This window comes from Staurois parvus, unplaced genomic scaffold (assembly GCF_062004578.1).
Source record: "Staurois parvus isolate SC_StPar_1 unplaced genomic scaffold, SC_StPar_1.0 ptg000143l, whole genome shotgun sequence".
NCBI classification, from domain to species: Eukaryota; Metazoa; Chordata; class Amphibia; order Anura; family Ranidae; genus Staurois; species Staurois parvus.
Genome location: NW_028317939.1, coordinates 2506907 through 2519993, shown reverse-complemented (window position 1 = coordinate 2519993; position 13087 = coordinate 2506907). Strand labels below are relative to the sequence as shown.

The 13087-nt window shown below is 45.3% G+C and overlaps 1 protein-coding gene across 2 annotated transcripts in view; it reads right to left on the bottom strand.

Moving 5' to 3' along the window:
* Positions 1-1671: 1671 nt before the first annotated feature.
* Positions 1672-13087, bottom strand: part of LOC149465140 (vomeronasal type-2 receptor 26-like) — a 97739-nt gene continuing 86323 nt past the window's right edge. For both annotated transcript variants that reach the window (XM_089673628.1, XM_089673629.1), the window contains exon 3: positions 1672-3070. In XM_089673628.1, coding sequence (XP_089529754.1) covers positions 2178-3070 — 893 coding nt within the window. In that variant the 3' untranslated portion in view covers positions 1672-2177. The remainder of the gene's footprint in view (positions 3071-13087) is intronic.

Sequence of the window (13087 nt, the reverse complement as noted above, 5' to 3'; positions counted from 1 at the left end):
TTCTCTCTAGTTCCCTGGTCTCCTCCTCCCATGCCCGCCTCCAGGACTTCTCCAGGGTGTCACCCATCCTCTGGAACTCCCTGCCCCAACCCATCAGATTATCACCTACTCTCCTCTCCTTTAGGCGCACCCTGAAAACCCATCTCTTCAGGGAAGCCTACCCCACCCCCTGCTAACTTGCCGACCTCCTCCACTCTTCCTACCACTCCATCCCCCACAGCTATCTCCTCCTGTGCCACCATCCCCTCCCTCCTAGATTGTAAGCTCCAAAGAGCAGGGCCCTCAATCCCCTCATGTTTTGCATTGTATTGGTATTGTTCTGTCACATGTTCTGTCCCCCTTTATAATGTACAGCGCTGAGCGAACTATCGGCGCTTTATAAATACTGTATAATAATAATAATAATAATATACAAGCTCTACTGTTTCAGTCACCAGGAACTTGACCAAAAAACACTCCATCATTGGTATTCTACCCCCTTCACGTTACCTAAATTATACCTGACATGGTCCCCTAGGTGCTGGTGACTATGTGGAGAAACGGAATTTTTCCCCATATTTTATGCACCCTTACTGGAATGCTATCTACTTCCTAGCCTCTGATATTATAGGGCACTTAGATCTTACCTGACACTGTCCTTACATTACTGAATTTAGGTACTGAACAAATACCCCCTAATGTTACATTTTGTGGTTCTCTACCTACTTTGTGCAGCTGAACGCACCATTGTTAGAATATGGAATTCCCTTTCACAGCCCAGTGTGGTCAACACTCTTAGAGATTTAAACTACCAATGTGAAATGGAAAAAATACCAGAATTAAATAAAAATAATTGGCACAAAAATTCATTCTAATTTGGTCCATATGGCTAAATAATGCAGATTGTACTTTATAAGATTGATGACATGTACTTACATTGCCTTGTATTGCTGACTGGAACTATTTGCTTGTATTGTTAGTCCACTCCCGTGTTTGATTACCCTCCTCCAATATTTCTCCTCCTTCTACCCTGCCTTAACCGTAAAGCGGAGTTCCACATGGAAAAAAAATAACAAAAACTGTAGCTTCTGACTTTTAAAATACAGCCACTTACCTGTCCCTGGGTCCAGAGATGTCCTCACCACCACCGCTGATTTCACCGGCCGTCTTCTTTCTCCAGCGCCGGCATCTTCAGTGTGGGCACCCAGCTGTGACAGCTTGCGGCTTCACAGCCGGGGTGCCCACTGAGCATGTGCGAGAAGCGTTGTGCTTCCTGAATGGCCCCATAGTCTTCTGGGACCTGTCACGTGACACAAAAGACTACAGGGAGGGAGGGGGGAGGACAACTTCCGCTTCCGATCGCCCAGGCGATTGCAGGGGAAGTGGGAGCGGGTACCTGTCAAATTCGGGCAATCGTTCCCCAAAGGTGCCAATCCTTAATGAGGAGCGGGGGACAAAGGCTTCAAGTGGAACTTCCCCTTTTGGGTGGAGCTCCACTTTAACTTCCCTCTCTATACTCCCTTTTCCTTCCCTCTTACATCCCCAAGATGAAGACATTTGTTCTCCACCATTACTATGGCTGTAAACTTCCGTTCAGTCTACTAATTCTATGTGACCTGCTGTTTGCATTACTGTTTTTCTTCGTGTCATTTATGCTCCTGTAATTTGTATGACTTCATTCTTCTGTACACCTTTACTGCTTTATGAATTTATTGATATAGTCGGATACATCTACATACAATGATAAATATAATGAATGTGACACTGACAAATGACATCACAATCATCTTCTAAGAGAACGTGTTTAATATTTACCTTTATGGAAGGTGATGACAGAAATCTTCCCTCTCTTGAGTGATGGGTGTCTCTGGTATCTGACGCTTTAGGATGTTTTTGATACTTTGTCCCCCTCTGGTCACTGTGGTTCCTCCTCTCTAAGAGACTACATTGTTCTGTAGTGATGTAACGGCTGATGGGAGGAATCACTACACCCAGCAGGGGACAAGGTTTCCAACAAACCCAAAGTATCTGATACTAGTGGCGTCCATAGCTCTTCAAGAGAGACTCAATTAGACTCACCATGTCCCGAAGAGGTAAGTATTAAATATTTAAATTCACAAACACGAGTACAATACTAAAATAGGTAATAATAGAGATAATGCCATAACTACAGGTAGCCCAGTGTTGCTCCATACATATCAGCGGATAACTGTCTTTGTATTCAGGTCAGGTCTGAGCAGAATTATGTAACATTTTGGGAAGAATATACAACCAAGAAGTCCAGAACTTGATGCCATTATAGCAAAGACCTCCACAGCCACCATGTATTTCCCTCTGGTGCTCAGATAGGCCGGGATCATGGCAATCCAGACACTGCAGAACACCAGCATGCTGAAGGTGATGTACTTGGCCTCATTAAAACTGTCCGGTAAAGTCCTGGCCATAAAAGCGATAATGAAGCTCACAGCTGCCAGAAGCCCCATATATCCCAGGACAGAGTAGAAGCCGATAACTGAACCCTCATTACACTGAATGATGATCTTCCCCTGATAAGAGTGAGTGTCTCGATCCTGGAAGGGGGGAGAAATAGACAACCAAGTGACACAGATTATGACTTGGACCAGTGAGAAGACACAAATGATACAATTGGGCAGTTTGGTTCCCATCCATTTCCTCCAGGGACTCCCAGGTTTGGTGGCCTTAAAGGCAATACACACCATGATACTTTTGGCAAGTAGAGAAGAGACGGCAACTGAGAAGATGACACCAAAAGAGGTGACACGCAGCATGCAGGTCACATCTACTGGATGGCCGAGGAACAAGAAGACACAGAGGAAGCTCAGCATGATGGAGACCAGGAGAAGGTAGCTCAGGTTCCGGTTATTGGCTTTAACAATGGGGGTGTCCTGGTAATGTATAAATATCCTCAATATTAAACCAGTCAGAAGGCAACAGAGGATGGAGACAGCTGAAAATACGGCAACAATGGTGTCATCAGTGTAGGAGAGAAATTCCACCACTCTTGGAACACACCGATCCTTCTTCTCATTTGGCCATTCATCGTCAGGACATTTCATGCAGTTTTCACTGTCTGCAGGAAGAACAATACAAACACAATGAGCATCGGGGTCAGAGCTTCTGAGGAAATGAACTGTCTTGTGTTGTCTCCCAGCTAGCAATGGGATCTCCATCAGTTAATTGTGGGAGATAGATAGATAGATAGATAGATAATAGATAATAGATAGATAGATAGATAGATAATAGATAATAGATAGATAGATAGATAGATAGATAATAGATAGATAATAGATAGATAGATAGATAGATAGATAGATAGATAGATAGATAGATAGATAATAGATAGATAGATAATAGATAGATAATAGATAGATAGATAGATAATAGATAATAGATAGATAATAGATAATAGATAGATAATAGATAGATAGATAGATAGATAGATAGATAGATAGATAATAGATAGATAATAGATAGATAGATAGATAGATAGATAGATAGATAGATAATAGATAATAGATAGATAATAGATAATAGATAGATAGATAGATAGATAGATAGATAGATAGATAGATAGATAGATAATAGATAGATAATAGATAGATAGATAGATAGATAATAGATAGATAGATAGATAGATAGATAATAGATAGATAGATAATAGATAGATAATAGATAGATAGATAGATAGATAGATAGATAGATAGATAGATAGATAGATAGATAATAGATAGATAGATAGATAATAGATAGATAATAGATAGATAGATAGATAGATAGATAGATAGATAGATAGATAGATAGATAGATAGATAATAGATAGATAGATAGATAGATAATAGATAGATAGATAGATAATAGATAGATAGATAGATAGATAGATAGATAGATAGATAATAGATAGATAGATAGATAATAGATAGATAGATAGATAATAGATAGATAGATAGATAATAGATAGATAGATAGATATCACACAGTTGAACTCCTATGTGTAGAGGCTGCACATTATGTACATTGGTATGTGCTTAAAATTTTTTGGAAAATAATAAAAAAAGATATGTAAAATAAATAGGCAAAAAGTGATAATGGGGAATTTCAATTTAATTGTCTGAAAACCCTGAAAATGAACATCTCTTTTTTCCTACCGTTTGGCCTGTTAAATATACCATTGTAAACATTTTGTTTTAACCACTTGCTGCCCGGCCACTGTAGAAATACGGCGGCAGGGTGGCACGGGCAGGCAAAACCACGTTCTAAAATGTGTGTTTTGTAAACAGGTAGGGAGCGAGCGCGAGGCGCGCCACCGCCCTGCCTGTCCCTCCGAACACAGCCGTGGATGTCAGTCGCCGGGTCACAGCCGGTCCTTACCGGTTATGACCCGGCGATCGGCGGCAATAGCTGACCGAGAGCACAGCTGCAGTAGCTGTGCTTTCTGTCAGTTCCCTGACAGCTCCGGACAAGCTGGTCAGGACAGAAGAGTTTCTCTTCCCGATCAGCGATGTTCCCTTCAGCCCCTACACCCCCGCCCTGCCCCTAGTAAAACACTCCCCTCACACAGATAACCCTTCCCTGAAAAATAATGTTAACCCCTTCCTCCCCAGTGCCATTAGTACAGTGTCAGTGTTTTTTTTTTGCACTGATCTCTGTATTGGTGTCACTGTGACCCCAAGTCAGTACCCCCCCAGTGTCAGAATGCCCGCTGCAGTCCCGCCATAAGTCGCTGAACACCGCCATAAGTCCCTTATCGCCGCCATTATTAGTATAAAGAAAACCTAAAAATCCCAGTATCTTTCCCGCCATTTGTAAACGCTATAACTCACGTAAACCAATTAATTTACACGTATTGTTTTTTTTTTTACCAAAGACATGTCGCAGAATGCATTTTGGCACAAATTTATGACTAAATTTGATTTTTACATTTTTTTTTACTGGACATGTTTTATAGCAAAAATTCCAAAATATTGTTTTTTTTCCTCAAAATGGTCAGCCTTTTTTTTATAGTGCAAAAAATAAAAACCGCACAGGCGATCAAATACCACCGAAAGAAAGCTCAATTTGTGGGAAAAAAAGGATGTAAATTTCATTTATGTACCGTATTGCATCACCGCGCAATTGTCTGTTAAACTAACACAGCGCTGTATAGCAAAAAAATGTCGTAAATTGCAGTATCTATACCATAGTTTGTAGACGCTATAACTTCCACACAAAGCAATCAATATACACTTATTGGGATTTTTTTTACCAAAAACATGGAGCAGAATACATTTTGGCCTAAATTTATAACCAACTTTGAGTTTACTATATATTTTTTATAGCTGAAAGTAAAATATATTGTTTTTCATCAAAATTTTTGTGATTTTTTTGTTTATAGCGTAAAAAATAAAAAGCGAACAGATTATCAAATACCACCGAAAGAAAGCTCTATTTGTGTGAAAAAAAGGACGTAAATTTTGTTTGGGTGCAGCAATTATCAGTTGAATTAGTGCAGCGCCGAGTAGCAAAAAGAGGCGTGGTCATTAAGGGGGGTAAATCCTCAGGAAGGCAAGTGGTACAAAAGGTTATAACTGTGGGGGTAGAGCTGATGGAAGTGATAAATGTGTAATTGGAGTCATATTGTTACATAGTTACATAGTTACATAGTTGGTCTGACTGAAAAAAGACAAAAGTCCATCCAGTTCAACCATAGAAAAAAAATTATAATCCTACACCCACAGTGGATCCAGCGGAAGGCAAAAAAAAAACAGCAAAGCACGATCCAATTTGCACTTGCATGAGAAAAAAATACCTTCCTGATCCCCCGAGAGGCAATCGGATATTCCCTGGATCAACTTTCCCTATAAATGTTATATCCAGTTATATTCTGTGTATCCAAGAAACAATCCAGGACTTTCCTACAGCAATCCACTGAGCTGGCCACAACCAACTCTGGAGGGAGTCTATTCCACATTCTCACAGCTCTTACTGTGAAGAAACCTTTCCGTGTTTGAAGATTACATTTCTTTTCCTCCAGACGTAGATAGTCCTCTGTGATGACCTCAGGGTGAATAACTACACCGAGTTCACTATCTGAACCACTGATGTATTTATACATGGAGATTATACCCCCCCTTATGTATTATACATGGAGATCATATCCCCCCTTATGTATTATACATGGAGATCATTTCCCCCCTTATGTATTATACATGGAGATCATATCCCTCCTTATGTATTATACATGGAGATCATATCCCCCTTATGTATTATACATGGTTATCATATCCCCCCTTATGTATTATACATGGAGATCATATCCCCCCTTATGTATTATACATGGAGATCATATCCCCCCTTATGTATTATACATGGATATCATATCCCCCCCTTATGTATTATACATGGAGATCATATCCCCCCCTTATGTATTATACATGGAGATCATATCCCCCCTTATGTATTATACATGGAGATCATATCCCCTTATGTATTATACATGGAGATCATATCCCCCTTATGTATTATACATGGTGATCATATCCCCCCTTATGTATTATACATGGTGATCATATCCCCCCTTATGTATTATACATGGAGATCATATCCCCCCCTTATGTATTATACATGGAGATCATATCCCCCTTATGTATTATACATGGAGATCATATCCCCCCTTATGTATTATACATGGAGATCATATCCCCCTTATGTATTATACATGGAGATCATATCCCCCTTATGTATTATACATGGAGATCATATCCCCCTTATGTATTATACATGGTGATCATATCCCCCCTTATGTATTATACATGGAGATCATATCCCCCTTATGTATTATACATGGAGATCATATCCCCCCTTATGTATTATACATGGAGATCATATCCCCCTTATGTATTATACATGGAGATCATATCCCCCTTATGTATTATACATGGAGATCATATCCCCCTTATGTATTATACATAGAGATCATATCCCCCCTTATGTATTATACATGGTGATCATATCCCCCCTTATGTATTATACATGGTGATCATATCCCCCTTATGTATTATACATGGAGATCATATCCCCCATTATGTATTATACATGGTGATCATATCCCCCATTATGTATTATAAATGGAGATCATATCCCCCTTATGTATTATACATGGAGATCATATCCCCCCTTATGTATTATACATGGAGATCACATCCCCCTTATGTATTATACATGGAGATCATATCCCCCCTTATGTATGTATTATACATGGAGATCATACCCCCCTTATGTATTCTACATGGAGATCATATCCCCCCTTATGTATTATACATGGAGATCATATCCCCCCTTATGTATTATACATGGAGATCATATCCCCCCTTATGTATTATACATGGAGATCACATCCCCCTTATGTATTATACATGGAGATCATATCCCCCCTTATGTATTATACATGGCGATCATATCCCCCCTTATGTATTATACATGGAGATCATATCCTCCCTTATGTATTATACATGGAGATCATATCCCCCCTTATGTATTATACATGGAGATCATATCCACCCCTTATGTATTATACATGGAGGTCATATTGTCAGGGCAGGGCTGTGGAACGGACAGGTAGCACCTAGTGGCAGGGTAACGCACTGGCTGGCGACAACCACCACCAACAGACCAAAGTCCCGGGTATGAAAAGCGCGGAGGAGGGCAGGAGCATGGACATCCGCGGAAGGAACCCAGGAATGCTCCTCGGGACCATAACCGCGCCAATGAACCAGGAACTGTAATCGACCACGCACCAATCGAGAGTCCAGGATCCGGCTCACCTCATACTCCTCATGACCGTCAACCCGAATGGGACGGGGCCGAGGCAGAGAGGTAGTGAAGCGATTGCAGATCAGAGGTTTCAACAGTGATACATGAAAGATATTGGAGATCCGCATCCCAGGTGGAAGGGCAAGGGCATAGGCCACCGGATTCACCTTGCGGAGAATGCGAAAAGGACCGACAAAACGGGGAGCTAGTTTGGGTGTGGGCACCCGAAGATTGAGGTTACGAGTAGACAACCACACCCGATCGCCGACCTGGTATGAAGGAGCGGGCAACCGTCTGCGATCAGCCTGGAACTTCTGACGCTAAGCCGAGTCCCTCAAAGCCCTCTGGATCTGCCCCCATGAAGAACGCAGGGCAGCAAGATGGTTCTCCACAGCCGGAATGTCCTGTGGTGAGAACCTCTCAGTTAATACCGCGGGTTGGTACCCATAGTTGGCCATGAAGGGAGACATCCCGGAGGAGGAGTTGACCGCTGAGTTCCTGCAAACTCTGCCCAAGGCAGGAGATCGGCCCAATCGTCCTGATGGTCCGAGATATAACACCGAAGGAATTGTTCTAAGGCCTGATTGGAACGCTCCGCAGCCCCATTGGACTGCGGGTGGTAGGCTGAAGAAAAGGAGAGACTAATACCCAACTGGGAGCAGAAGGCGCGCCAGAATCTGGACACGAACTGACTCCCGCGGTCCGAGACAATCACCTTGGGCAACCCATGCAGGCGAAAAATCTCCCTGGAAAAGACCGTGGCCAGTTCTTGCGCTGTTGGTAATTTCCTGAGTGGAATACAATGGCACATTTTGGAAAAACAATCGACGACCATGAGAATGACCGTATGACCCCGAGACACAGGGAGGTCTACAATAAAGTTCATGCCCAGGTGTGACCAAGGACGCTCCCCATTGGGAATGGGTTGCAGAAGACCCATTGGAAGATGCCGTGGAGATTTATTCTGTGCACAGATCGAACATGCCGCTACATAAGAGGCGATGTCGGCACGGAGAGTTGGCCACCAGAACAACCGAGAGACGACCCAAGACAACTGGTTCCTCCCCGGATGCCCAGCAGTTTTGGAGTTATGGTAGGTACGCAGCAGACGGGTGCGCAACCCCTCGGGTACAAAACATCTACCCTCCGGTCTCTCGGGAGGAGCGTCAGTTTGAGCCGCCAAAATCTGCTCCCCAAGGGGAATGCGAATAGCAGCCAGGATCTGATCCGGAGGTATGACCGAGGTTGGCTCAGAGTCCTCCCTGGACAACTCAGAGTATTGCCGCAATAATGCATCAGCCCTGACATTCTTGGAACCAGGCAAATAGGAGACCACATAGTTGAACCGCGACAAGAACAAGGCCCATCTGGCCTGACGGGGTGTCAATCTTTTGGCCTCCGAAAGATAAGTCAGGTTCTTATGATCGGTAAGAATGAGGACCGGAACCGTGGAGCCCTCGAGCAGGTGCCTCCATTCCTTGAGAGCCAGAATGATTGCCAACAACTCCCTATCTCCAATCTGGTAGTTGCACTCTGCAGAGGAGAGCTTCCTGGAGTAGAACCCACAGGGAAGTAGGGGTCCATCGGGCGACTGACGTTGAGACAGGAGAGCGCCTACTCCCGTCTCGGATGCATCAACCTCAAGGACGAAGGGCAATCCAGGATTGGGATGAGACAATATCGGAGCCGAAGCGAAGGCGGATTTCAGAGCCTCGAAAGCTACGATGGCCTCGGATGGCCACTCGTGAGGATTACTGCCCTTCTTGGTTAGGTCTGAGAGAGGCTTTGCCAGCGTGGAGAAGTTCCTGATGAACTTCCGATAGTAGTTGGCAAAACCCAAAAAGCGCTGGATGGGCCGAAGACCATTGGGACAAGGCCACTGCAGAACCGCCGAAACCTTCTGAGGGTCCATGGAGAATCCCTCCGCAGAAATGATGTAGCCTAGAAAGGCAACTTGGGATCGATGGAATTCGCACTTCTCAAGTTTCCAAAAAAGTTTGTTCTCACGTAATCGTTGCAGCACCTGCTTGACATCCTGGATATGGGACTCCATGGAGGCAGAGTAAACCAGGATGTCATCCAAGTAAACTACCACGCACTGCTGCAACAAGTCACGAAGGACATCATTTATGAATTCCAGAAAAACTGCGGGCGCGTTACACAGCCCGAAGGGCATCAACAGGTATTCGTAGTGACCGGTTCTGGTGTTAAACGCGGTCTTCCATTCATCCCCCTGTTTGATCCGTACGAGATTGTACGCCGTCCTAAGGTCGAGTTTGGTAAAGACTGTTGCCCCCTTAAGGCGGTCGAACAACTCAGTAATCAAGGGAATCGGGTAGGCATTCTTAGTGGTGATTCGATTGAGACCCCTATAATCAATGCAAGGCCTCAATTCACCACCCTTCTTCTTTACAAAGAAAAAGCCCGCTCCTGCTGGGGAAGTAGACTTACGAATGTGCCCCCGGGAAAGCGCATCCGCAACGTACTCCTCCATGGCCTTATTCTTCGCAACCGAGAGAGGATACACCCTGCCACGCGGAGGAGTGGCACCGGGTTGCAAGGATATGGCGCAGTCGTAAGGACGATGCGGCGGTAAGGTACCAGCACGTACCTTATCAAGCACATCCTGGTACTCCCCATAATAAGTGGGCAACGCAGAGTCCGAGGAGGCACACAACACCTTAACCGGCCCATGGATGCACCCGGCCCCACACTGTGGAGACCATGAGAGAATCTCGGCTGTTTGCCAATTGAAGGTTGGATTGTGCATCTGGAGCCAGGGATACCCCAAAACCACCGAATAGTGCGGAGAAGAAATCACCTGGAAACAGACCAACTCCCTGTGAACAGCCCCAATAGCTACTTCAACTGGCATAGTCTCGTGGGTAACCTGCGGTGGTTGCAGGGGAATGGAGTGCTGGGGAGCAAACGAGCTGTCCATAAACAACCCGCCGGCCCCAGAATCTACCAATGCCTGGGCCGTCACCGAGCCCTCCGCCCAAGAGAGGACAACGGTGATCAGTGGCTTATCTCTGCGGAACGCCGGGGACGAGGAGACTCCATCCAAGATCTGTCCCCGACAGGATCTCAGGTGCGAGCATTTCCCGGACGGACCGGACAGGACTGCCGAAAGTGCCCACCAAGGCCACAGTACAGGCAGCGACCCTCCCGACGCCGAGCGGCCCGCTCTCCCTCGGAAAGGCGAGCAAACCCCAGCTGCATGGGCTCACCACCAGACAATCCATCCCCAGGAGGCGTGGGAGGAGAGGGAGGAACGGGAGGGACAGAAAACGCAGGTGCCAGTCGATTGGAAGGCCTCCGCAGGCGTTCCTTGAGTGAAGGCCTCTCCCTGAGCCTGGTGTCAATCAGGATCAGGAAGGAAATTAGTGCTTCCAGTTCCACAGGCAATTCCTTGGCTGCGATCTCGTCCTTCAATGCATCAGAAAGACCCTGAGAAAACGCAGCCACCAGAGCCTCATTGTTCCAACCCACCTCTGTTGCCAGGGTACGAAACTCTATGGCATACTCGGCAACGGTCCGTGAACACTGATGCATAGACATGAGCAGCTTGGCAGCTGAGGCGGAGCGAGCCGGTACATCGAATACCCTACAGAAGGCATCGACAAAACCGGAAAACTCGTGAATCACTGGGTCATTCCTCTCCCATAAGGGATTCGCCCAGGCCAAGGCCTTGTCTGAGAGTAGCGATATTAGGAAACCCACCTTTGACCTCTCAGTCGGAAAAGCGTGGGGTATTAATTCGAAGTAAATCCCCACCTGGTTGAGAAACCCACGACACTGACTTGGCTCACCCCCAAAGCACTGTGGAAGAGGGGCTGAACCAGTCATACCACTGGGCTCCGCGGGTGCCGCAGCAGCCGCGGCAATGGGCGCAACAAGCGGAACAGCAGCGGGAATGACCACCGGAGTGACAACCGGCCTAATAACACCAGGAGTAAGGTGCGCGGTGCGTGCAAGCAGAGTTTGCAACGCCTGAGCGAACTGATCCAACAGGAGATCCTGTTGATCCAGTCTGGCGACCAACATTGGAAGCGAAGGCGTTCCTGCACCGTCAGGGTTCATGGCACTTGTCTAATGTCAGGGCAGGGCTGTGGAACGGACAGGTAGGCCTAGTGGTAGGGTAACTGGCTGACGACAACCACCACCAACAGACCGAAGTCCCTCAGGGCGCAGAGTCTAAGTCCCAGGCTGCCCTTCACCAGGGCCCCTGATGGTGGGGATGGACTTGACGCAGCCAGGAACCAGGTCGCGGCCTCCGAGACACCCCGGCTGCGGTAATGGCCGCCGCCAATGGCGTGTAGCTGGTGAGAATGACAATAGCGTAGTCAGGCAAGCTGGGTCGACAACAACGGGACAAAACGGTACAGAACAGTAGACAGAGAATAACAGGTCACGGGCCGGGTTCAGCAACGGAAGGTCAGATCAAAGGAAAACACAGAGAATGGTCTTAGTCACAAGCCGAGTCAAATACCAGAAGAGTCACGAGAGTATACACAGAGCTGTAGCAAGACAAAGACACAAGACACAAGTGCAAAGAGCATGTGCGGATCACAGGCTTATATGTACTCAGCCACACCCCTCTGGGGGATGGACCTCAGAGACCTGAAGGCATAAAAGACTCCCACCATGCTCAGCAGAAATCCAAGATGGATGCCAGCACATGGAGTAACATAACCTCTGGGAAAAGATAGGACCTTGACACATATCCCCCCTTATGTATTATACATGGTGATCATATCCCCCCCTTATGTATTATACATGGAGATCATATCCCCCCATATGTATTATACATGGAGATTATATCCCCCTTATGTATTATACATGGTGATCATATCCCCCCCTTATGTATTATATATGGTGATCATATTCCCCCCCCCTTATGTATTATATATGGTGATCATATTCCCCCCCCCCCTTATGTATTATACATGGAGATTATATCCCCCCTTATGTATTATACATGGAGATCATATCCCACTTATGTATTATACATGGAGATCATATCCCCCCTTATGTATTATACATGGAGATCATATCCCCCCTTATGTATTATACATGGAGATCATATCCCCCCTTATGTATTATACATGGAGATCATATCCCCCTTATGTATTATACATGGAGTTCATATCCCCCTTATGTATTATACATGGAGATCATATCCCCCCTTATGTATTATACATGGAGATCATATCCCCCCTTATGTATTATACATGGAGATCATATCCCCCCTTATGTATTATACATGGAGATCATATCCCCCCTTATGTATTATACA